The sequence below is a fragment of the Oncorhynchus nerka genome, linkage group LG27 (assembly GCF_034236695.1).
Source record: "Oncorhynchus nerka isolate Pitt River linkage group LG27, Oner_Uvic_2.0, whole genome shotgun sequence".
In the NCBI taxonomy this organism is placed as follows: Eukaryota; Metazoa; Chordata; class Actinopteri; order Salmoniformes; family Salmonidae; genus Oncorhynchus; species Oncorhynchus nerka.
In genome coordinates, this window is record NC_088422.1 from 81,061,789 (window position 1) to 81,086,604 (window position 24,816).

The 24,816-nt window shown below is 43.6% G+C and overlaps 1 protein-coding gene across 4 annotated transcripts; it reads left to right on the forward strand.

Moving 5' to 3' along the window:
- The first annotated feature begins 144 nt into the window (after positions 1–144).
- On the forward strand, positions 145–24,303 carry LOC115120134 (epithelial splicing regulatory protein 2-like). Of its 4 annotated transcripts, none has more exons than XM_065012065.1 (17): positions 145–304; positions 477–629; positions 1,095–1,223; positions 9,012–9,125; positions 10,505–10,619; positions 10,715–10,816; positions 11,189–11,243; positions 11,784–11,894; positions 12,050–12,182; positions 12,518–12,560; positions 13,120–13,421; positions 15,557–15,787; positions 15,970–16,168; positions 17,338–17,554; positions 17,821–18,016; positions 19,902–19,923; positions 22,100–22,162. In XM_065012065.1, the coding sequence occupies exons 2-16, from the start codon at positions 498–500 to the stop codon at positions 19,908–19,910; spliced, it is 2,088 nt and encodes a 695-aa protein (XP_064868137.1). In that variant the 5' UTR covers positions 145–304; positions 477–497; the 3' UTR covers positions 19,911–19,923; positions 22,100–22,162. The 4 variants fall into 4 exon arrangements, with proteins under 4 accessions (XP_064868137.1, XP_064868133.1, XP_064868135.1 ...); XM_065012063.1 differs by lacking the exon at positions 19,902–19,923 and adding an exon at positions 22,682–22,769 and having other exon boundaries at positions 146–304; positions 22,100–22,199; XM_065012061.1 differs by lacking the exons at positions 19,902–19,923; positions 22,100–22,162 and adding an exon at positions 22,682–24,303.
- Positions 24,304–24,816: the final 513 nt, after the last annotated feature.

Below are 24,816 nucleotides of genomic sequence, written 5' to 3' on the forward strand. Positions count from 1 at the left end.
CGGATTCGTATTTGTTACTACTTCCGCCAAACACGCTAAACCAATCAGGTTAGGGTACATAGGTATTGGTGCGCTATGTCCCGCCCTCACCTTTGCCAAGCAGCCAATAGGCCAACTCCCCTGGGAGCTTGACTGAAAGTTAGCCGCTGAATCAGACACAGGTAACTCAGAAAAATAGCGAGGCAGAATTTTTTTTCTGGGCTTGTCATGGAGTTTGCGTAAAAGAAAACAGGGATTTTTTTCCAATTTTCTTTACCAGTTAAACCAGTATCTCTGGATAGAACACGCTCAAGTACTTGATCAGGTAGAGTCTTTGGTCGAAATATCTTTCGTGTCCTCTTGAAAGTAATCTTTCTTTTCCCCTATTGGTTTACTTGACTTCAATTGAATTTCCAGACCTTTTGTTTGCTTCTCTTATCACTGGAAAAAGGTGGATCCTCGTGTTATTTTTATTTCATCTTTGCTTTTAATTGTAGTTTTTACCCTTGTGGTCCCTGATGGCTTCGCACAGTGATACTCTGGTGGTGTTCTTTGGGGCAACAGCTGGTGCAAATGGGGGTAAACTGGGTTCGGATGAGAGGGAAATAATTCTCTTGGTGTGGCAAATTGTGGATCTACATGAGAAAAAGGTACGCACTTTCTCACCCGTTGTAAAGGTTTCTTCTTGACTTTTTAGTGTTTTTGTGTCTAAGTAGTGGATTCATGTTTTAACTTGACAGCTGACATATTAATCAACAAAGGTACGCGTTCTGTAATTATTTGTGGGTCACAGTTTTAAAAGTGCGCATGGGCCTCAATTTATCCAACCGATAGGCTCGTGGGTGTGTAGCCTACACCTGTCAGATTTAACTTCAGTGAAATGCTTTAAATATAGGATGAAAGATAGCATACCTTTGGTTATATGTCAACGCCTTGACATTGGCAACTGTGCATTGTTAATTAACTGCTTGTTTGATGGTCTGAGTTCATAAAATTGGCCTGTCATGTTTAGTGTTGACTTGGGAAATTAGTTGCGTTTTCACCTACCTGTACTCTATAGTTCATAACTAAAATGGGTGGCACATGCCGTGGTGAAACACCGATTCCGTTCACAGGTTGGGAAACTTCAGAGACGTCTTGTGAAGCCCGACTCTTTGGAGTTGACAGACCAGAGTAAAGAGGAGACTGGGCTGTCTGTGGAGGAACTCTACAAGGTTGAACCTCTGGACAAAGTTCTGCAACAGGTGAGACTGATTAGGCTACTGGTGAAGATGTCATCCTTTTTTTTTCCTACTGTGTTATTGACTTGTTAATTGTTTACTCCATGTGTAACTCTGTGTTGTCTGTTCACACTGCTATGCTTTATCTTGGCCAGGTCGCAGTTGCAAATGAGAACTTGTTCTCAACTAGCCTACCTGGTTAAATAAAGGTGAAATAAATAAATAAAAAATCCTGTTCAGGCCCTAAAACATTTTAGGACTCAAATCTGGAGTCTTGTCCTTTGCTTTCCTGAATTCTCAGATATAATATTTTAAAACTGACTCAAAGAAAAGCTTAAGATGCTGAACAAAGCATTTAATCTCTAATGTGATAATGGCTGAACTTCAACTGGCAAAAACAACCATGCATGATAAGACTGACAAGCTTGATGATGAAGCTTTAGGTAAATGTCAAGGTGTGTTTGATTTTTCTCAACAAATGGAAACCCCTGAAAGGTATCTGACCTTTACAAATGATTCCACTTGGATTGGCTGCTGTTTGGCCTATTAAACTCTTTGACAGGCCGTGAGAATGTGCATCCAAAATGGTATCCTATTCCCTATAGTGCACTACTTTTGACCAGAGCCCTATGAGAATAGGGTGCCATTTGGGACCGGCTCAGTGTAGTTGCTGGTTTGAGTAGGCTTGCTTGGCTAAGCAGTGACTGCCGTGGGGTTGAGGTAGGGACGGGGAGGCAAGCAGGTCTAGTCTTGTCCCAGACTGATGCGAGCTGCTGACATCTGAAAGACTGAATGTTTACCTGGGAATGCAAAGAAATACCCCTGCTAGGTAGAGGACGGAGAGAGAGAAAGTGTGGGAGTGACAGAGACCCCTTGCCATAGCCCAGCACCTGTTTTCTCAGGCCAGGTAGTTGTGCGATAAGGCAGTCTGTTCCTGTTTATGATGACCAGGATGTAAAAGTGTTTTCAGGTTCCAACTCTCCTGGTATGTTTTGACAAAAGAAGGGCTTATGTTGCCAAACGTGTTTCTCAACCGCTCTGTCTGCCTGCAGTGTTAAGAGTATTTGTATTGCACTCTGTAGGTAGGTAGTTACACCAAATCCCATCCACTCTGTAGGTAGGTAGTTACACCAAATCCCATCCACTCTGTAGGTAGGTAGTTACACCAAATCCCATCCACTCTGTAGGTAGGTAGTTACACCAAATCCCATCCACTCTGTAGGTAGGTAGTTACACCAAATCCCATCCACTCTGTAGGTAGGTAGTTACACCAAATCCCATCCCCGTCCCCAGCAGTATTTCAATAATTGAAAACCCCATATTACCAGACTGTCCTTGTGATTTAGGGTTACGATTAGAGACACTGTCTGACTCAATGCTGTGGTCCTCTCCCATGCAACAAGCAGGTTTGTTGAAGTGACCAGTCCTTCCTCAACAACAATGTTTTGCAATATAGCCCCTGAGTTTGACAGTGCTCTTGCTGTTGACACACTATAGATTTAGAGTAGATCCGTACCGCAAGATGCTCTCACTGCTGATTTCTGGTTGCTGAAGTCATCTGTATTTTGAGTTTCGATACCAGCAAGCCGTCCCAATTCATTCGTTTTGAGAGTCTGTGGACCCTTTAAAGATTAACCAGAACAATCCATTTTACTGGCTTACCTCTGTCTGCTAGGTCACTTTCTCTTGCCATTGGTCGGGTTTAGTTGATTTATTTGTCTATTGATTTAAGCCAGGCAGTCAGTGACGGAATGGAGATAAAGCTACATTCAGCTAATGTGAGTCATAGGAGAGACTGCCTTTGGGGTTGTAGGTAGGAATAGCTAACTAACCTAGCAGAGACCATATCTCAGTGGACCTGTCAATGTCATAAGGCCAGAGTAGCCAAGCCAAGGACGCAGATTTGTTTTCTTTGGTGAAATATTGATTCAGTCTGAGAAAAATGGCAATAGAGATTAGAACTGGGCTGCACCCTTTCCATTTGGGGGGGGCTTAAAATACCTACTGTTCCTTGTGGGCTTGTAGCCTGCCTTCCATTCAACATATCAACAAGTTTTTCTCCCTAAGATTGAATTTATAAAAATAAAAAGTCAGAATCCTGTTGTAGTTTCTCTAACTGTTCTCAGATCAATGGGTTTGTCTGGAAGACATTTGGGATTTCGACTCATTGAACCCCAGTCAGTCTTAGGCCCTCGCTTATTAGGGCCAGTATTGAGTGTGAAGAGCCTCGGATCAGTGCAGTGATAGTACACAGGCTCTGACATGCTGTGTTCCAGGGACCCCGGAGCAAAGCGTGTTCAGCTCTCTGTGCTGCTAAGTCTCTCTCATAGGTGGGGCAGCTTCACCCTGTTCCAGGTTGTGAAGGCACTGGGGCAGGTGCACAGCAGAAGCAGATAATGAAAGATAGTGCCAGCAGCAATAAAACACTCCCTCGGCCTTCTCCCTTCCTGCTCTCCAACAGCATTGTACCTTGTAGAGAACAAGCCAGAGGATCCTATACAGAGCCAGCATTGTAAACATCTCATCTCCACAGTCCAGTCATAAAATGACTAAAGTTTGGGACAGTGGTGTGACTGTAATAGGCCTAGCCATGAGTACTGCCTGGTACTCTCTACTCCCTTATCGTGAGCCTCATCACCACCCTTCCTCTACTTCTCTCCTTGGGTCCAGCCTCAACACCATGCAAACACACCAGCTATAGCTTATACCACAGGGCAAACACAGATGTGGCCAGGTTCAAGGGTAAAATCCTACATCATACTCACCCATGGCACAGTGCAGCAGAGAACCTCCAATTGGGGGAAAATGAAACCAATGGTAATCAATGAATGGTTTGGCTGGCCAGGTCAGGTATATTACAGTGACCGTCTATGCACGTTCTCATTTGTTGCATGTTGACATTTCCTATTCTGACAGCCTTGCTGCTAGTGTTGGCATATTTATCAATATCTGTTTCCTTTGTTAGGCCTGTCCTGTTGGACATGTTTGCTCTAATAGTATGCTGGTTTGGCAGAGAGGATAGAGTAAAGGGTGTGTCGCTTAGTTCCTTGAAACCATTTGTTTCTATTCCTTATCCTGCTGCTGGTTGTGCAAGGTGAGGCTGCATAGATGTGAAAACAGCCGTGAGCTAACAAACACCACACCTCACCCACCATGCATTAGGTTGAACACAACTACCTTCACATCCTGGTCTGTTCCTGCTTGTACGTATGTGTGGAGAAGGTTCTTGGTAACTAAACAAATGTGATAGATATTTGCATGTCAGTGTCTGAGGTGACAGAAGAATGTTTAATATCCGATGGCTTCTGAGAATGATGCTCTACCCTCCGAAACAGGAATAATTTTGAATTCCACAGCGCCTCAACCTGTTTGTGCTGTTTTGTTCCTCTCTTTGTCACATACTCAACTGTGTCAGTCGAGACTTTCCTTGACTAATATTTGTCCTATTATCTATGGGACTACTTAAATGACTGGGTTCTATAGCATAGATGTTACTAGATACATTACAGTATCTGTTGATACCTCTATGACATACAGTGTGTGTCATCTGTCATGGCTCCCAGATGATGAGTCATTGACCTCTGGATCCTTGGCAGCCAGTCTTTTCAGAGAAAGCCAGTCAGTTGTCTTAGGGGCCTATCTGACCGGCCCACCTTAGCTAATGAGCTTCCTGTGTGTATCAGTCCTTCCCTAACCCAGATGTTATCACACTATGGTGAAATGTAGCGTACCAGGCCCTGAAGTGGCATGGGATCCCACAGCTCCACGTGGCAAGACAGACCTGTCCAACAACCCAGCATACTGGTCCCGGTCACCACGAGGACTCAAACATCTCATCTCTTTTAGGGTGTGATAGGTTCAAGATAACTGTAGACAATAGATGCAAGGAAGGGTTCAACAAAATTCTATTTTTTTGTAGTCTCAATACACTGCATATGATGGTATAGGGGGCCTAGTGTTGTTTTGTGCAGTGTGATGGTGCTTGTGGGTAACGGCAAGTGAGTTGAAATAAGAGCCCCCCCATTAACATAATTATTTCCCTCAAGTTGAACTCTCGAGTTGCGCAAGCGGTCTATGTCACTCCATGTCAGTGTTAGAGGTGTCACTACAGTCCCTGGTTCGATTCCAGGCCATGATTGGCAGTCCCATAGGGCGGCTCATAATTGGCCCAGCGTCGTCCGGGTTTGGCCGGGGTAGGCCGCCATTGTAAAAAAAAAAATGTTCTTAACTGACTTGCATAGTTAAATAGATTAGTGAAAGCCAGGCGGGGGGGTCATGGTTAGTAGGGCGAAGACATTTTGAAACTGGGAGGTACCACTTGAACTTGACCAATAGGGATACAGATTTAAGCTTTCCGTTGCAAATCATTTTCCTACGGTGTGCCCTACTGAACAGCACCCATGGCTCCTCTCTCGGGCAGTTGAGTCGCCAGCTGTTGAGAGATCGTGTATATATCTCCTGGCTCTCTGTGTGAAGAATGCTCTAACACGCACCAGCAGCAACACACTCTTACTGTCTGGAGGCTGGATGTCGTATTGTGGCCATGTGAAATTAGCCTCACTGACTGACAATTAGTCACTAACGACCATTAGATCTTCTGGACAGATGACATGATAAGTAGTAGCTAAACAAACCACAAATTGGTGAATAGTTTATTAGAAAACGAAAGAGTATTCGAGAGAGGTGTTGCCTATTTGATGTGGGTTAAATTGAACCATTTCTTACTTTCAGTATCAGTCTGTCGAGGGAACTCTAGTTTTCTTTCTAACAAAGATATCTACATATATTTCAGAATGTTTATCAGAATTCATAAAAACATTCGTTTTGAGAACACAACTTAAATTGAGCCATGGAACAGGGTATGTTAAACCCCCTACACATTTTTGTACTGAATGAATTATTACCGCTACCTCTTAAAAACCATGCCCATCTTTCTTTCCAAAACACAATTCAACACAATCAAAATAGCTTTATTGTCTTTTACACAGGCTTAACACCTAACAAACACTTGAGCCCATAGACTGGAGCTCTCTGTTAAGGGTGTCAGTTATTTATTTTACTGTCGCAGCTGACGTATATACTGTTGCGTCGTCAGTGTACATAGACACACATGCTTTATTAAAGGTCACTGGAATATCATTTGTGAAAAGAATAATGGCCTAAGCCAGCTGTCTTGCGGTACACCACACTCTACCGAATTTGTTAGAGGCTTCCGTGCTAGGTTTAGGACCTCATATTGAAGCTTCTAGAGACCCCAACTGATGTATAGAACAATTGTAAAATGACCTACTGTGGTTTAGACACATGCATAATGAAACCTCTTCATAACCTGTTGGGGCTAGCCCTGAATACTGCCCCTTCTGGAGGAATTCGGTACCCATATAAAACATGATACATTTTTGTCAAAAGTTGCTAATATATGCATATAAAAAATATTATCGAATAGGAAACACTCTAAAGCTTCTAAAACCGTTAAAATTTTGTCTCTATGTAAAGCAGAAGTGTCAGGGCATGCATTCTCCCAAAGTCTCTCTTGTAATGGAAAAAGTTGCCACCACTTTGACGTCATCGTATACACACTTACCAAGCAGTTATAACCATGGAAACAGTTTCTACGTCTTCAGCGCGAAGCCTGCTTTCGATGAGGCGTGTAACTGTGAGAATCGCGCGCTCACGAGACGTTCAGCGTGCCGAAAGGTCTCGGTCACGCAAAAAAAAAGTTTACCCAATGCGCGCTGTGAAGTTTCTCTCTCTTTCCCTCAGGATGGATTGAACAACGTGTGTGTGTCTGTTCGCCCTCACGATTGCTGTAGACCTTTATAACATGTTAAGGCTTAATTATAAACATAGTTTGACAAGTTTACTCGACATATAATGTATACTTTCGACGTTTTGGTGCGCATCCACTATAAATTTGCATACATTTCGACCGAAATGTGGCTAGTTTGAGAACCGAAAGACACAGACTTGAAAACTGAACGCTAACTTGGTGAGTATTAACCCTTCCAGGTCTTCTGATGGAAGAACAGCAACGGTAAGGGAATATTTATGTGTTAATTTTGGGTTTCTGTCGACTCCAAGATAGAGGAGTCATTATGCTAAATGGGAGCGCCGACTCCCTATTATAGCCTAGTGAACGCAAAATGGAACGTTAAAAATAAATGTAACACAGCGATTGCATTTAGAAGAAGTTTATCTTGCTATACATATGTAAAACATGCATATTTAGTCAAAGTTTATGATGTGTATTCCTTGTTAGCTCCGGCAGATAACGTCAGCTATTTTATTTCTCCTGACATTGCAGTAGCATTTTTTGAACGATGCATAATTGTAAACAGAGATTTATGGATATATATTGCAGATTATTGAAAAAAAAATGAATGTACTGTGTAACATGTTATATTACTGTCATCTGATGAAGATTTCAAAAGGTTAGTGAAATGATTTTTCTTTTAATCCTGCGTTTGTTGATTGCATATTTTTTCCTACTTGGCTATGCTAATGAGGTATGTCTGCAGTGGTGGTTGGACATAAATATGTGCTATGTTTTCGCCGTAAAACATTTTAGAAATCTGACTTGCTGGGTAGATAAACAACTTGTTTATCTTTCATTTGAGCCATTTTTCTTGCTAATCTGTGGAGGTTAAATATTTTTAGGATTATTTCTTGCGTTCCCTGCGCCACATTACAGCTCTGGGGGGTCCCAAATGGGAACTAGTAGCCCCAAGTTAACACAATAGATTAATTTGAAAATATATATATTTTTTGGACATAACTTGCTTACCACTTTTTCCATGTGGTTTCTTCCTTCAGACTCCATAAAATGGAGTGGTTTAATGACACGTGTGGTTTCCTAGAAACAAGGGTGGCTCAACATACCCCACTCTCCCCTAATAGACAGGATATGAAAACTAAATCCTCAAAGGAAGCCAGCCTAGCTAGAAATACAATTGGCAGAACTAACTGGCAAATTGGAAAGGTCAGTTTGTTGGTTGAGGTGATGGTGAGATGTTATGTCTGACTGTTTAAAAGACACCAGTAAAGTTTACACAACACTGGTAATGGGCCCCATTAAATGTGATGATTATTACTAAACACAGACTTATTTATTTGAGAGTCCCTGCTGTGGGGCTTGGAAAGTGTTTATAGGGGCTAGGGATTGGTGAACATTGTTTTATAGGAAGCGACGCAGCGGCTGGTTTCTCAGGCTGGGGTTGATTGTTTTCACCTTTAATGTCTGGTTGTGACTGTTGGTCTAACTGCTAAGTGAAATCCTTCTTGTTCCAGGTGCTGATTAGCACCACAATCCCTGTTGGCTGCTTCCTTGCTATGCAAACACCTTAAAAAACCTATTCACATCTGTCAATCTCAGGACGCATCCCTACCTGTTCTTCCCCCAGAAAACACAAACCTACCTGTTCAGGGAACTTGTTCGTACCAGTAGGTCTAAAGACTTGGCCTATTTAAAGTGTTAAAGGTTAGAAACACTGTGCTAATTCTTATGGAAGAGAACTCCCTGAGCACTATTATTCTAAAACAAACCAAGCATAAAAACCTTTGTAGTTAGCAGTTTGCTGCAGCAGAGCATAATTAACCAGTACTGTGTTACTGTTGTTTTTCAGACGTGACATTGGCACTCCCATGTTTGTCTGCTGGTCACAAGTGGTTTACACTGAATCTCTAAAAGACCATAGGGAGCTACTTGGCTGATAACTAAAGAATGACTTTACTTTGTTGGTTTTGTGTGTGTGATTCATTGAATGTTCTCACAATAACTCTCCTCTTGTATCTTTCTTCATTCTCTCCCTACAGTTCCAGCAGTCCGTCTCAGCGGAGTTGAAGGCTCTGGGCAGAAGCTCCTACACACTGTGTGTCGACGGGCCCCTCATCATACGACAGGCCCTTCACCCTGAGGCCTCCAAGAAGGTATTGAGTGGCCCTTGATTTTCTAACCTACCATTTAGGGGAAATGTAGCCATTTTGATAGAAAATATAATTGCCCTTATTTACTGACCTAGTTAGGGGAATTTCCACTAATACAAAAACAAATGATATATATATATCTGCATGCACACTACCGTTCAAAAGTTTGGGATCACTTAAATTTCATTGTTTTTGAAAGAAAAGCACCTTTTTTTGTCTAATTAAAATAACATCAAATTGATCACAAATACAGTTTTACAAGTAATTTGACTTGTAGCTGGAAATGGCTGATTTAAAAAATATATTAAAAAAATGGAATATCTTCTTAGGTGTACAGAGGCCCATTATCAGTAACCATCACTCCTGTGTTCCAATGGCATGTGTTTGCTAATCCAAGTTTATAATTTTAAAAGGCTAATTGATCATTAGAAAACCCTTTTGCAATTATGTTAGTACAGCTGAAAACTTCTAATTTTAAAGAAGCAATAAAACGGGCCTTTAGACTAGTAGAGTATCTGGAGCATCAGCATTTGTGGGTTCGATGAAAGGATCAAATGGCCAGAAACAAAGTACTTTCTTCTGAAACTCATCAGTTTCTTGGCAATTTCTCGCATGGAATAGCCTTCCTTTCTCAGAACAAGAATATACTGAAGATCTCGTACAACACTTTGTACTACTCCCTTCACAGAATAGCACAAATTGGCTCTAACCAGAATAGAAAGAGTGGGAGTCCCTGGTGCACAACTGGGCAAGAGGACAAGTACATTAGTGTCTAGTTTGAAAAACAGCCATTTCCAGCTACAATAGTCATTTACAACGTTAGCAATGTCTACACTGTATTTCTGATCAATTTGTTATTTTAATGGACAAAAAAGTGCTTTCAAAAACAAGAGCATTTCTAAGTGACCCCAAACTTTTGAAAGGTAGTATGTGTGTATATATATATATATTTATGATATTGATAGATATATATATGTCTCTTGGACTTTGTTCAGGTGAGGAAGGCACAATGCAATAATTCAGTCAAAATAATGAGACTTTGGTATTTTTTTGTATATATTCTTTACATTTGACCTTTTAGCCACGTGTGTAAGTTGTAATTCCTGGGTCACAGTATGTCTCCTGTGCTTGTGTTGAGCAGTAACGTCATCATCTGCACAGGAATGCTAGCTATCCACACAATCATCCGTAGATGGCATCATGTCATCTGTTTTCCCTGCTTTATCTCATCCCCTCTTTATGCCACCTATTCCTGGCTCCCTCCTTCATTGCATCACTCCTATTATCCCTACTTTTCATGAGGTCTGTCTACAGAGTACACTACTATGCAGTGAATGTTGAATGGACTAATGACTGACCTACCTGTTGTGTGTCTGTTTCAGAACCTGGTCCTTCCGGAGTGTTTCTACTCCTTTGTGGATGTGAGGAAAGAGTTTCACAAATGTTGTCCCAATGCTGGACAGGTCCAGGACCTAACACTGCACTCTATGCTAGAATGTAAGTCAGTCAGATGAAATGTAATTTCAGTCAACACTTTTGATGTTCCTAGTACTTATATAAATGACTGATAAAACATCCTTACATGTGTGTAGATGTGTGCATCCCAGAACTTCCCCTGTCAGAGCAGGTGATGGGGCTGAAGGAGGTGAGGTGTATGGTCCAGCTCTCCCTGCACATCCTGGCTGAGCCATACAGTAAGTCTATACATCTCTCTCCTCTTTTGCTATTGCATTTCCCCCCGCTCTCTGTCTGTGCCAGTCCCACCTGGCCACCCCACAGTCCTGTCAATCTCTCTACGTTAGGTGGCTAACAGGAATGCTGCTGAAGTTGCAGGCTGGCAGACCAGACCTGTTGAGCATGAAACAACCTGGCATCATGGAGCAACACTTAAAAACAACATTTGTTGTATTGTTCAGTCTGAATATAAGTGAAGTTGATTGGCTTCTGTTGGCGGATCCAGTGTCAAGCCTAATGTGAAGTTATTTTTGATCAGTATGGTCCTTTTGATTGTAAATGTGGATAGAAGTTTGATCCATATTGTAAATTAGTGTTTGAATCTCTTGCAGACCACAAATTCTCATGCTTTGAAGCTGTGAAGTACAAGCTTGAATCGGGAGCATGGTATGTATATTTTCAGTGCATCGACTTAATGTAACCTCACTCAACCAGGTTGTGTGGCCACGTCTATACTAAACCTGTTTACTGTAGTTGAAGCCTAACCAACCGTCCCTCCCATGTTTAGAGCCAGGCTCGTAGCATTGATTACAGCAACAAGGGAAACCACAAGCGTGTCATTAAACCACTCCAACTTTGCCATTAAGTATTTAACTGGCTATCCAATAGCACCACACAAATCCCACTACGGTGTCCAATACCCATTGCTCTGACAACCCCTGGCATGTGTGTTGCCGTGCTAGAGTAGTGTGAAGTAGACTGTTAAACTGCAAAGTCCCAATTTTTACCATGTCTCTCTCTGAAGAAGACAACTTACTGAAACACTTTGGTTTTTAACAATATAGAAGTACTATTCAAGTCCATTTACATTGTCTTCAAGAGTTTCTGAACATGACTTTCTCTGTCTCATACAGCATTGAGTTTAGTGTGTAACTGTTAAACACCGTTCCCCATGTTGACTGTGCCCCCCTGGTTTGTCCCCTGCAGCAGTAAGACCGAGCCAGTGGACAGTGAGACAGTGATCAGAGCCAGGGGGTTGCCATGGCAATCCTCTGACCAGGACATCGCCCGCTTCTTCAAGGGCCTCAACATCGCCAAGTATGTTACCAAAACATGACTGTGTGTCGTGATTAAGCCATGGTTCCACTGAGAATTGGCGACTAATAACCACAGGAAGTTGTACGTGCAGCTTCGTCTCCATAGAGGGTCAAATTGTTCTGACCTTTCCTCCAACCTCTCCCTGTGTATTTCAGGGGTGGTGTGGCTCTCTGTCTGAATGCCCAGGGCAGGAGGAATGGTGAAGCCCTGGTTCGGTTCATCAACCAGGAGCACAGAGACCTGGCCCTGGAGAGACACAAACACCACATGGGCAGCAGATACATTGAGGTCAGCATCCGTATAACACAGCAATAACACAGCAGCCCCTACATCCAACACAGCAGCCCCTACATCCAACACAGCAGCCCCTACATCCAACACAGCAGCCCCTACATCCAACACAGCAGCCCCTACATCCAACACAGCAGTCCCTACATCCAACACAGCCATACTAATGCTGTTGCTTTACTAATGGATCCAATACCGTTACAGCATCAGCTATGCAGCCAATACTGTTACAGAGGAAAAAAGTGTCATGCTTTCCAACTGTAGCACAATGCATGTTGCACTGGTCAGATGAAAGGCCATTTGGAGTTGCTAAAAGTCTCCTCTCATCCTCACAGGTATACAAAGCAACAGGAGAGGAATTCCTCAAGATCGCTGGAGGTCAGATTTCACACTTTTTTCCCCCTTCCATTTACTAGAGGGACTCTCCCTGTTCCTCCGCCCTGTACCGCTCCGGTTCTCTGGCTTATCCTGGGGGAATGAAAGGTGCTTTGTGAGCCTCACCCCTCAGAGGCTAGTTGGAGGAAGGTAACTTTACCCCTGGCCGACAGTGTCTCACCTCATCCTCCCGGCGGCCAGTGAAAGGCCCAGCTCAGGGCCATACAAAGGGGGCGTGAATAGACAAAGAGCAGAGCTGATACAGGAGAGAGAGCAGGGGGAGAGACGAGTGTCTGTCTGTGGACTCTAGCCAGTCGACTGGAGATCTATAATATCTGTCAAGACATTGGACTTTCAGCAGATACTGTTTGCCCTAGACTCTGACTCACTGCTCTTGTTTTAACATCTACTCTTGTATTTTAAAGTGATGAAATGCGTTTTATTATTTATTAGTGACAATAAGCAACAATAATTTGCATGTTAAAGGGACCAAGTAATTAGCTAAAGGTCTTACTTCTCACTTATAGCGAACTCTGTTTCCTCTCCCTCTGTGTGACTGTAGGCACATCCAATGAGGTGGCCCAGTTCCTGTCCAAGGAGAACCAGGTGATCATCAGGATGAGGGGTCTTCCCTTCACCGCCTCTCCCCAGGACGTGTTGACCTTCCTGGGGGCCGACAGCCCCGTGACGGACGCCAGCGATGGCCTACTCTTCGTAAAGTACCCTGACGGGCGGCCCACAGGCGACGCCTTCGTCCTGTTCTCCTGTGAAGAGTACGCTCTGAACGCCCTGAAGAAACACAAGCAGATCCTGGGCAAGAGATACATTGAGCTGTTCAGAAGCACTGCAGCAGAGGTCCAACAGGTAAAACACATCACAATCACTGTTTATAGGTGTAGTATACAGTCACTATGAGGTAGAGTTGTTCACACAGGTTCAGTGTAGTAGAATGTAGAGCTGTTCAGAAGCACTGCAGCAGAGGTCCAACAGGTAAAACACATCAGTCACTGTTTATAGGTGTAGTAGAATGTAGAGCTGTTCAGAAGCACTGCAGCAGAGGCCCAACAGGTAAAACGCATCACAGTCACTGTTTATAGGTGTAGTAGAATGTAGAGCTGTTCAGAAGCACTGCAGCAGAGGCCCAACAGGTAAAACGCATCACAGTCACTGTTTATAGGTGTAGTAGAATGTAGAGCTGTTCAGAAGCACTGCAGCAGAGGCCCAACAGGTAAAACGCATCAGTCACTGTTTATAGGTGTAGTATACAGTCACTATGAGGTAGAGTTGTTCACACAGGTTCAGTGTAGTAGAATGTAGAGCTGTTCAGAAGCACTGCAGCAGAGGTCCAACAGGTAAAACACATCAGTCACTGTTTATAGGTGTAGTAGAATGTAGAGCTGTTCAGAAGCACTGCAGCAGAGGCCCAACAGGTAAAACGCATCACAGTCACTGTTTATAGGTGTAGTATACAGTCACTATGAGGTAGAGTTGTTCACACAGGTTCAGTGTAGTAGAATGTAGAGCTGTTCAGAAGCACTGCAGCAGAGGTCCAACAGGTAAAACACATCAGTCACTGTTTATAGGTGTAGTAGAATGTAGAGCTGTTCAGAAGCACTGCAGCAGAGGCCCAACAGGTAAAACGCATCACAGTCACTGTTTATAGGTGTAGTAGAATGTAGAGCTGTTCAGAAGCACTGCAGCAGAGGCCCAACAGGTAAAACGCATCAGTCACTGTTTATAGGTGTAGTAGAATGTAGAGCTGTTCAGAAGCACTGCAGCAGAGGCCCAACAGGTAAAACGCATCAGTCACTGTTTATAGGTGTAGTAGAATGTAGAGCTGTTCAGAAGCACTGCAGCAGAGGCCCAACAGGTAAAACGCATCAGTCACTGTTTATAGGTGTAGTAGAATGTAGAGCTGTTCAGAAGCACTGCAGCAGAGGCCCAACAGGTAAAACGCATCAGTCACTGTTTATAGGTGTAGTAGAATGTAGAGCTGTTCAGAAGCACTGCAGCAGAGGCCCAACAGGTAAAACGCATCAGTCACTGTTTATAGGTGTAGTAGAATGTAGAGCTGTTCAGAAGCACTGCAGCAGAGGCCCAACAGGTAAAACGCATCAGTCACTGTTTATAGGTGTAGTAGAATGTAGAGCTGTTCAGAAGCACTGCAGCAGAGGCCCAACAGGTAAAACGCATCACAGTCACTGTTTATAGGTGTAGTAGAATGTAGAGCTGTTCAGAAGCACTGCAGCAGAGGCCCAACAGGTAAAACGCATCAGTCACTGTTTATAGGTGTAGTAGACAGTCACTGAGGTAGTTGTTCACACAGGTTCAGTGTAGTAGAATGTAGAGCTGTTCAGAAGCACTGCAGCAGAGGCCCAACAGGTAAAACACATTAATCACTGTTTATAGGTGTAGTAGACAGTCACTGAGGTAGAGCTGTTCACACAGGTTCAGTGTAGTAGAATGTAGAGCTGTTCAGAAGCACTGCAGCAGAGGTCCAACAGGTATGGCATCTAGGGACTCAATGGGGTTTCTTTACTACTTAACCTACTATCAGAGATGCATCAATGCCATACCTGTTGCACCCTTGTACTGCAGCCAAGGTGCAACAGTTACATTATAGTAGACAGTCACTGTGAGGTAGAGATGCATAGAGCGTTTTAAAGACAGTTAAGGTCCAACAGGCGATGGACCTTAACTACTGGCGATGAACCTCTTTCTCCATATTTAACCAGTTCTCTTATTTTAATTTGTTGTGCAATGGCTATTGTCTTTATAGCGTAAGACATGACTAAAGTTGAAGAACTATACGTGACACAGCATAGAATGCGGTCCCCATGAGTCAGTTGGATGAAGGATGGTGCTTGTGTCGTGACACCAGAGTGTTTGACTATTAGATCAAAGCCTCTTGTAAATGACAGTCAACATGACTCAACACCACAGAGAAACACAGCAATATAATGAAGTCAGTGCCGACCTTTTGACCTCTGCCCTCTTAGGTCCTGAACCGTTACATGTCCACCCCTCTGATCTCCACGCTGCCCTCCTCTTCCATGGTCCCCATGCCGGTCTTGGCCACGCCCCCCTACCTGGCGACTGGCAGCACGCGGGACTGTGTCCGTTTGCGAGGTCTACCCTACACCGCTGCTATAGAGGATATACTGGAGTTCATGGGAGAACACACTATTGATATTAAACCACATGGAGTTCATATGGTGCTCAACCAACAGGTACTGGTTGTTACACACACGCCATGGTACTTTCCCCCGTCTTATAGTAAATACTTAGTGTAGATGAAGTGATGGGTACAAGCCGAGGATTCGGAAGCATCTCTACTCTATTGAGATGTGACCAAAGTTCCCACCCTAACCCTTCCATCAGAGCATCACTCATCTCTAACCTCCTCCTCCAGGGTCGTCCCTCAGGTGACGCCTTCATTCAGATGAGGTCAGCTGACAGGGCGTTCATGGTGGCCCAGAAGTGCCACAAGAAGATGATGAAGGACCGCTATGTGGAGGTGTTCCAGTGTTCTACTGAGGAGATGAGCTTCGTCCTGATGGGAGGAACACTGAACCGCAGCGGCCTGTCCCCTCCACCCTGCAAACTACCCTGTAAGTCCATAATAGACCATCTGAATCACTGCATGTCCCATTGATGTTTCAGAACATATCACGTAACCAGGAGAATATGTAGCAAGGACAACAGGACAAGTAGCTTTCAGAAATGCTTGTTTATTATTAAAACGGACATGTTTCAGTCGGGGTTATGCCTTTTTTAATGGTTTGTTCAGGGAAGATATTACACAGGCAGGGTTAGCTGTAGTAATTATGCACTCCATATTAGTTGTAACACACCCATTAAAACTCTGACGGGTTTGTTTGCATACACATGGTTAAAGTGGGTGTGTCTATCTATCCCAGTGTACTTTGTTCTATTAGTGCCCTGTTGCTATAGAGATTAGATTCCTGCTTATCATATCACTAGAAGGCAGTGCACACTCTTGGTGTGGCTATTGGCTGTTGTGAATTCTGATGGCCACACTTTGAGAGCAGTTGCTCAAATGACTTTCTGTTTGCTGTTGACTTTTTTTCCATTTATTCAACCTCATGTTTGACTACTGTAATCTCACTGGCTTGACCTGGAGTTATGACAGTCACTCACTCGGGTTGGTGGCAGAGTGTACCTGGGAACGGTCATCCCCACAAGGTCACTCGGTGCCTTCAGCCCAACAAGGTCACTTGAGTTGCCAGATTGGTTTGGGGAGTGTACCTGCAAACCCACCCTCAGCCCACAAGGTCATCTGACTGTGTTTTGTGTCAATGTGGCAACAGACCCATACAGCCTGTTTGTGTGTAAATACACAACCTCCCTCCATCCCTCACTGTGTTTATGTTGTAGGGTTAGGGTAACATCAAGGACAGAACTGGAGCAACTGAGTACAATACTACCTTGAGGCTTTTATGTGACTAACATAGTCTTATCAATCATATGTAAAACTAGAGTTTTTCCTAGGGACCATGCTTCTGCATTTCTTGCTCTTTGGTGTTTTAGGCTGGGTTCCTGTATAAGAACTTGGTGACAACTGCTTTTGTAAAAAGGGCTTTATAAATACATTTGATTGATGTTGTATGCCGCTGGGATCTGTGTGATGGTTCAGCGTGATGTTTGATGTGCAGGCTTAGGCATGATGGTGTAGTAATATTGAGGTTATGATAAGGATCCAATGTTCCTGTGTGGTTGTATCTGAGATTCTGAACTTCGCTCTCTGTCCTCTCCCCAGGTCTGGCTCCTCCAGCCTATGCTGCGTTCCCTTCTCCTGCCATGCTCTCTGAGGCTGCTCTGTACCAGCCCCCCCTACTGGCCACCCCCAGAACACCCCAGCCCCCACACAGCCCCCACCCCACCCCCACCCTGGCCTACTACCCACCACAGCACCACCCTGCACAGCTCTACATGAACATGAACATGAACATGAACTACACTGCGTACTACCCCAGGTTAGTGTGAACTACACTGCGTACTACCCCAGGTTAGTGTGAACTACACTGTGTACTACCCCAGGTTAGTGTACAAACCACACAACCATTTCCCTCTCGGGTTTTTTCAATATGATCTGTACATCCTCTTTTGTCATGTGTGTTTCATGTATGTATGCAGTTCAGAGTGCCATGTTTGGTATTGATTTTGACACTGGAACATCTTCTGAATAATGTACACTTGCTTCCAAAGAAAGAAAAATAAATGTGTTTCTCTCTCGCTCTAGCCCCCCAGTCTCTCCCTCCACGATGAGCTACTTTGCGTCTCCTCCAGGGTCAGTAGCGTTAGCGGCCCAGCAGTCCCATGCCCAAGGCCACGTTGCCTCTCCCATGATGCCCCAGCACGGCGCTCTAGTTAGGATGCAGGGTCTGCCCTACAACGCCGGGGTCAAAGACATCCTCAGCTTCTTCCAGGGATACCAGGTCAGAACCTCTAATATGACCCCCACTACTAACCTCTCCTTTTCCCTCCATAGTCCCCCCTCCCTCTACCCCAGTCTCCTTAGTTCCAGTCTCCCCAGCCCCTGTCTCAAACTCCATTGCAGTTTAATGTGTCTTGGTTGATTTTCTTCGCCACTCTTTTTTTGTGTATTGTCCCTTTCATATACAAAGATCCCACAATTTTATCATGGCAGCTTTTTTGTGGGGGTAAAAAAACATGGCAAATTAAAAGCCACCTAAGACCTAGTCATGATTCCTGCATGTTCAGATGCTGTAACCAAAATACAGGTATTGGGTCTGTGTGATTGGTTCTCTGCTTTTATTCAGGTAAATTCATGAACACTTCCATTGTTTTATCACCTCCCTAATTTGAAATGCAAACAGCCCCCATGGTTTAACAACATCCCTGCCAGTTACTCACTGACATGTATAAAAGGAGTTTACCTGCAAATGAGTTGGAAATAAGGGGCTGTTTGAAAGGGGCTCATATAAACATTGCCTTGTGGTATGTTACCTGTAGAAATCCATCTTCTGTCTGATGTGGGTATATGTTTGTGCCTGTGTGACAGACTAGCAAAGCAGGATGTTCTGCTAGTTTTACAGAGTTTAGGAGCTGTTGGTTAGAGTCCTGCATCTGGTCAGCTCCCTGCGGTTGACTTGTAAAACAAATCAGCTAGCTGGTGCAATGAAAGTTATTTCAACCCACGGGTCGGCTCTCGGTTCAGAATAATTATTTTGCTGGTCGGAAGCATTTTAAATCAAGATATTTTTTTACAAACCCTGGATCTTATTGTGTTGCGAATTCCATTCTGTGAGCGGTGAGGCAGACATGTAGGCTACCAGCCATGCACGCAGTGGATCAGGGAACTGTCCATTGTGTGGTGCTGAACCTTGTGTTTTATCCCCCCACGGGAATACGTTGCCAAGTGTACTTTCCCTGGCTAGCCTAGCTCACGTGAAAAAGGCTAACGTAGGCCTAACCGGAGAAATAAAAAGGTTATGAAATACACCATAGTGGAAACAGGTGCTGCGTGAGTCATTGTGGACCAGGACAACAACCCGGTAGATGGAGTGGCTATGCAGACAGCAAAACTTGCAAGCAGGTATTTGTTTAAGGTGGGCCAATTCAGTTTAATATCAGTTAATTCAGGCTTTTGTTCATTTGGACCATACGCAGGCCATATGAAGTTTAAACCGGTGCGCTGGTTAAAGTTTGAGTAGGCTATAGCCTATAAATGTATTATTGCAGCCTATATTCGATTCTTGGAATTGTTTAAGTTTCAATTAAACTATTTGATTATCTAAAAAATATTGAATGTAAAGGTTTTGTCAGCTGTAGGCAATTCTATGCAGGTGGATCAGGTTGAGGAGAAAAATATTTCGTCAGATGGGGCTCTGAATTGGTTTTGGGCGGGTGCGGCTCCAGAACTGACCCGTGTAGGACTCTACTGTCGGTACATTGTATGGCTTGTGTTACATCAAATGTTATTGGTCGCGTCCACAATTTGCAGATGTTATCACGGGTGCAGTGAAATGCTTATGTTTCTAGCTACAACAGTGCAGTAATATAAAACAATACACACAAATTAATAAATACCTGGACAAACTGTCCAAACCCGTATTCATTAATAGCATATTTGTATAATTCCCCCACCTCATGACAAAACCAGCTTTATGTTTAACTACAGGCCTGTAGGCAAACCCATCATTCAGAATTGAACAGTCTATGTGCGCATATATTAGCAACCAGAATGCTTTACTGCAACACAAACCATGGTTCAGCACTGCAGCATATTCAATAAGGGATGTGTGCACTTGTGCTCTCCCCTTCTCTTGCTTCTCCCTCATTGGCTGACTGGCTGAGTAGGCGGAGTGAGTCTACAGAGGAGGTATGAACTGAACTCTCACAGTACTGTGACTGGTTGGGCAAGTGTATTAGGTGTTCTAGCCTGAGGATGCAGGAATGGGACTGAGGTGTTTTGGGTCTCTTTGTGCTCTTGAAGGTTTGTTTAGAAAAGTTTCTGCTGGTTTTTAATGTTTGTGTGTGTGTTTTCCTCGGGGCTAACTCTAAGCTCCCAGCATGTGAGAACACCTGACCAGTTACTGTAGGGCTTTACAGTCCTACACACTGTGTGTATATGCTAAAGAGAGAGTGTTGCTGAGTTCAGTCCTGACTCTTAGCTTAACCACTGTAAACTCATCCTGACCGGTTGTCCCCTGGTTTCTGCTATCTGGATCAATTAGAAACGTGTTGTGCTGTCTGACTGAGCACTCCGTTTGGGTGAGGAACTGTTCTGAGTGGTGGATTGGTGTCTTACATTACACTTGTAGTGAATGCATGTACGGTTGAAGTCAGAAGTTTGCAAACACTTAGGTTGGAGTCATTAAATCTTGTTTTCAACCACTCCACAAGTTTCTTGTTAACAAACTGTAGTTTTGGCAAGTCGGTTAGGACATCTACTTTGCATGACACAAGTAATTTTTCCAACCATTGTTTACAGACAGATTATTTAACTTAGAATTCACTGTATCACAATTCCAGTGGGTCAGAAGTTTACATGCACCCAAGTTGACTGTGCCTTTAAACAGCTTGGAAAATTATAGAAAATGTCATGGCATTAGAAGCTTCTGATAGGCTAATTGGAGGTGTACCTGTGGATGTATTTCAAGGCCTACCTTCAAACTCAGTGCCTCTTTGCTTGACATCATGGGAAAATCGAAATAAATCAGCCAAGACCTCAACACAAATTGTAGATCTCCACAAGTCTGGTTCATCCTTGGGAGCAATTTCCAAACGCCTGAAGGTACCACGTTCATCTGTACAAACAATAGTACGCAAGTATAAACACCATGGGACCACACTGGAAGGAGATGCGTTCTGTCTCCTAGAGATGAACGTACTTTGGTGTGAAAAGTGCAAATCAATAGCAGAACAGCAAAGGACCTTGTGAAGATGCTGGAGTACAAAGTATCTATATCCACAGTAAAACGAGTCCTATATCGACATAACCTGAAAGGCCGCTCAGCAAGGAAGAAGCCACTGCTCCAAAACTGCCATAAAGTCAGACTACGGTTCGCAACTGCACATGGGGACAAAGATCGTACTTTTTGGAGAAATGTCCTCTGGTCTGATGAAACAAAAATAGAACTGTTTGGCCATAATGACCATCATTATGTTTGGAGGAAAAAGGGGGTGGCTTGCAAGCTGAAGAACACCATCCCAACCGTGAAGCACGAGGGTGGCAGAACCATGTTGTGGGGGTGCTTTGCTGCAGGAGGGACTGGTGTACTTCACAAAATAAATGGCATCATGAGGTAGGAAAATTAGGTGGATATATTGAAGCAACATCTCAAGACGTCAGTCAGGAAGTTAAAGCTTGGTTGCAAATGGGTCTTCCAAATGGACGATGACCCCAAAGATACTTCCAAAGTTGTGGCAAAATGGATTAAGGACAACAAAGTCAAGGTATTGGAGTGGCCATCACAAAGCCCTGCCTCAATCACATAGAACATTTGTGGACAGAACTGAAAAAGCATGTGTGAGCAAGGAGGCCTATAAACCTGACTCAGTTACACGAGCTCTGTCAGGAGGAATGGGCCAAAATTCACACAACTTATTGTGGGAAGCTTTTGGAAGGCTACCTGAAGCGTTTCACCCAAGTTAAACAATTTAAAGGCAATGCTACCAAATACTAATTGAGTGTATATAAACTTCTGACCCACTGGGAATGTGATGAAAGAAATAAAAGCTGAAATAAATTATTCTCTCCTATTATTCTGACATTTCACATTCTTAAAATAAAGTGATCCTAACTGACCTAAGACGGAGCATTTTTACTAGGATTTAATGTCAGGAGTTGTGAAACCTGAGTTTAAATGTATTTGGCTGAGGTGTATGTAAACTTCCCACTTCAACTGTATGTACGTATGTCTGTATGTTCGTTCCAATAATAGTTTTTAGGTGGGTTGTTGGACTTGTGGTGTATCTACATTTAAGTGTGATTGTATTTATGTGGTGTGCGTGTATAATGCACCTGTCTGACTGTGAACCTCATTACACTGTAGTACTCTCCTGAAGACTACAGCAGCATGGTTCAGATGAGTCAGGGACAGACCAGGAGTCTGATTCAGCCCAAAGAGTGGCTCTGTCTGTAGGGAGACCAAGGTAAGTTACCAGCCTACCCTGTACCTCACATGGCCCCCGTCTGCCTGCCTGCCAGTCCCACCTGCCTAATGTCAAATCAACAGTGTGCTCCAGAGTGACTCTTTATGTTTCTCCTCTTTTCCTCTCTCTATCTCTCATCTAGCCCTTGACCTGAGTGTTCTAACCTAGTGGTGTTCTTTCTGAGTTGATTAACACATTGCTATCCTGATCCCACAGACTGATCAGGGGATTGCTTTTGGACTGTAGCTATTCTAAAGGGAAGCATGCATTAGAAGGAATTGCATTGACCGGTGGTTTCTCGTCTGACTCATCCAACTTTACTGGGTTGATCAGTGCAGGATCTACTCTCCAACTCTTCTGGGTTGTGGCCCCCTGGTGTTGGGATGGTGCTAATGACTGAGCGGTGTGGCTTCTATCCCCTCTGTCTCTCTCTCTCCACGACTCTCTTCATCTCTCCATCTCCTGTGGTTTGTTGCCTCCAGCTCCAGCCGGACGCCGTCCTCCTGTTGTACAACTTCAGTGGCCAGCGTAGCGGCGAGGCCCTGATCACCTTCCCAAGCGAGGAGTCAGCCAGGCGGGCCGTGGCCGAGCGCGCCAACCACCCCCTGTCTGGTCTCCCCGTCCGTCTGCTGGTGTGCTGCGACTGACCTCGACCAGCTGACCGCTACCATGGAGGGAGGAGTCGAGGACCGCAACCGCTGATTGCTTTTCTCCCTTGTCACTGCCTCTCCCTCCACTACTGATACAAACACACATGCGCACACCTCCCCACAAACAATCTGCCGAATCTCCCTCTTAGCCTCCTTCTCAAGCTCCCTCTCAACATTCATACACAGACCGACACACACCTCTCCCCATAGAACTAGGTTGTACACATATTTATATTTGATGCACATCCTCCTTCCTGTGTGTCTGGCACAAAGTGCCTTGTGTGAATACTTCCATAACATCCACCGACGATGCCAATGAAATGTACCACTCACCTAAAGCATGAAACCACTTCGCCCCTTGTTTTAGCTAAATGACCACTACAGACCCACTATATATAAGCTGTTCATACCTTCAAACAAAATCCCTATTCCCCTGTGTCTGGTTTGTCAGTCTGAAAACACTACTGTATGTGTGCATGTCTGCAAAAACTATGTATGTACTGTATGCATGTTCGTTGTAAATGATGTGCCTTCCAATGCTGGGCTGTACAGTGTAATATTAGATAAGAGCCATATAGACTGACTAAAACTACTACTGTACTGGATAGAAGGGAAATCAGACGCTCGTTCCACTACTCCCTTTTCTAAAACTAGGAAAGACAAGGCCACTATGTACAGTAGTGAGAGCCACAGTAACATGCTGGATGCTGAGCTTAATGACAGCTACTTGTGTAACAGTGTTTGTTTCTGCTGTGAAAGCATTTGTATGGCATGCAATTCTATTTAGAATAATATGTCCAAGCACTCTTTGTTGTCTTTGTTACAATCCGAGTAGGCTAAGGCTCAAGTAGCTGAAGTCTAATTTAGTTCTGTAGTGTACGAGCATGACCAATATTGATTCTTTGTTTAATCCAAAAAAACTCTTCCTAAAATTTAGATTTATTTAAATGTGAAAAGAGTTGGCGGTTGGTCTGCATGATCTTTAAGCAATATAGAGAGTAGATCTCTGCCATCTGTTTTCTTCCAGACTATATTTTATAGAAACCCCTTGTTTTTGGACCGACGAACGGTAGAAATAAATATATATATATAAAACATATATATTACTAAAAAAATGGCGAATGAGTTGTTCCTGTGACTGGGCTGATGAGAACACTAGTGTCTGGGTTCTCATCTTCGCTGTGCCTATATTACCCAGAGTGCAATAGCAGGCCCCTCTGTGGCTTGGCTGACCTCTGGTGGCAGACGGAAAATATTTTGTTTCTTTTTAAGCAAGTTTGAGACTTGACTTGTATGAATTTAACTACTGTATGTGTATATAACTGTTTGAATAAATACATGGAACTTTATTGCCCCAGTGTTTAAATTGCCATAATTTGTTCTGAACTGTATCAATTAAATTCTATTGAAGAAGTCTGATATTTTAGATGAGGCCAATAAACAGTAGTCTGTGATATTGTGGATGGTGTGCTTATTGACAACTAGTAACTTTGTTTTGCTGTGAAAACCTTTTTCGAGTATATGGCATAATGCGCCAATGAAACATATTTTTACACTGGATTGAATTGGACAACTAGTGGTGCAAAAGATGACTCAGCTCGTTAATGGCACACACACGTTCATAAAGGTATTCTAGTAATCCCTATTAGATGACTCAGCTCGTTAATGGCACACGCGTTCATAAAGGTATTCTAGTAATCCCTATTAGATGACTCAGCTCGTTAATGGCACACACGCGTTCATAAAGGTATTCTAGTAATCCCTATTAGATGACTCAGCTCGTTAATGGCACACTATTAGATGACTCAGCGTTCATCATAAAGGTATTCTAGTAATCCCTATTAGATGACTCAGCTCGTTAATGGCACACACGCGTTCATAAAGGTATTCTAGTAATCCCTATTAGATGACTCAGCTCGTTAATGGCACACACGCGTTCATAAACGTATTCTAGTAATCCCTATTAG

Excerpts from the sequence above, each read along its gene's own strand:
- LOC115120134 (XM_065012061.1), top strand. The coding sequence starts at position 498 with ATGGCTTCGCACAGTGATACTCTGGTGGTGTTCTTTGGGGCAACAGCT. Across the intron at positions 10,620-10,714 it reads ACTGCACTCTATGCTAGAAT|ATGTGTGCATCCCAGAACTT; the intron begins GTAAGTCAGTCA and ends ACATGTGTGTAG. Across the intron at positions 12,183-12,517 it reads TGGGCAGCAGATACATTGAG|GTATACAAAGCAACAGGAGA; the intron begins GTCAGCATCCGT and ends TCATCCTCACAG.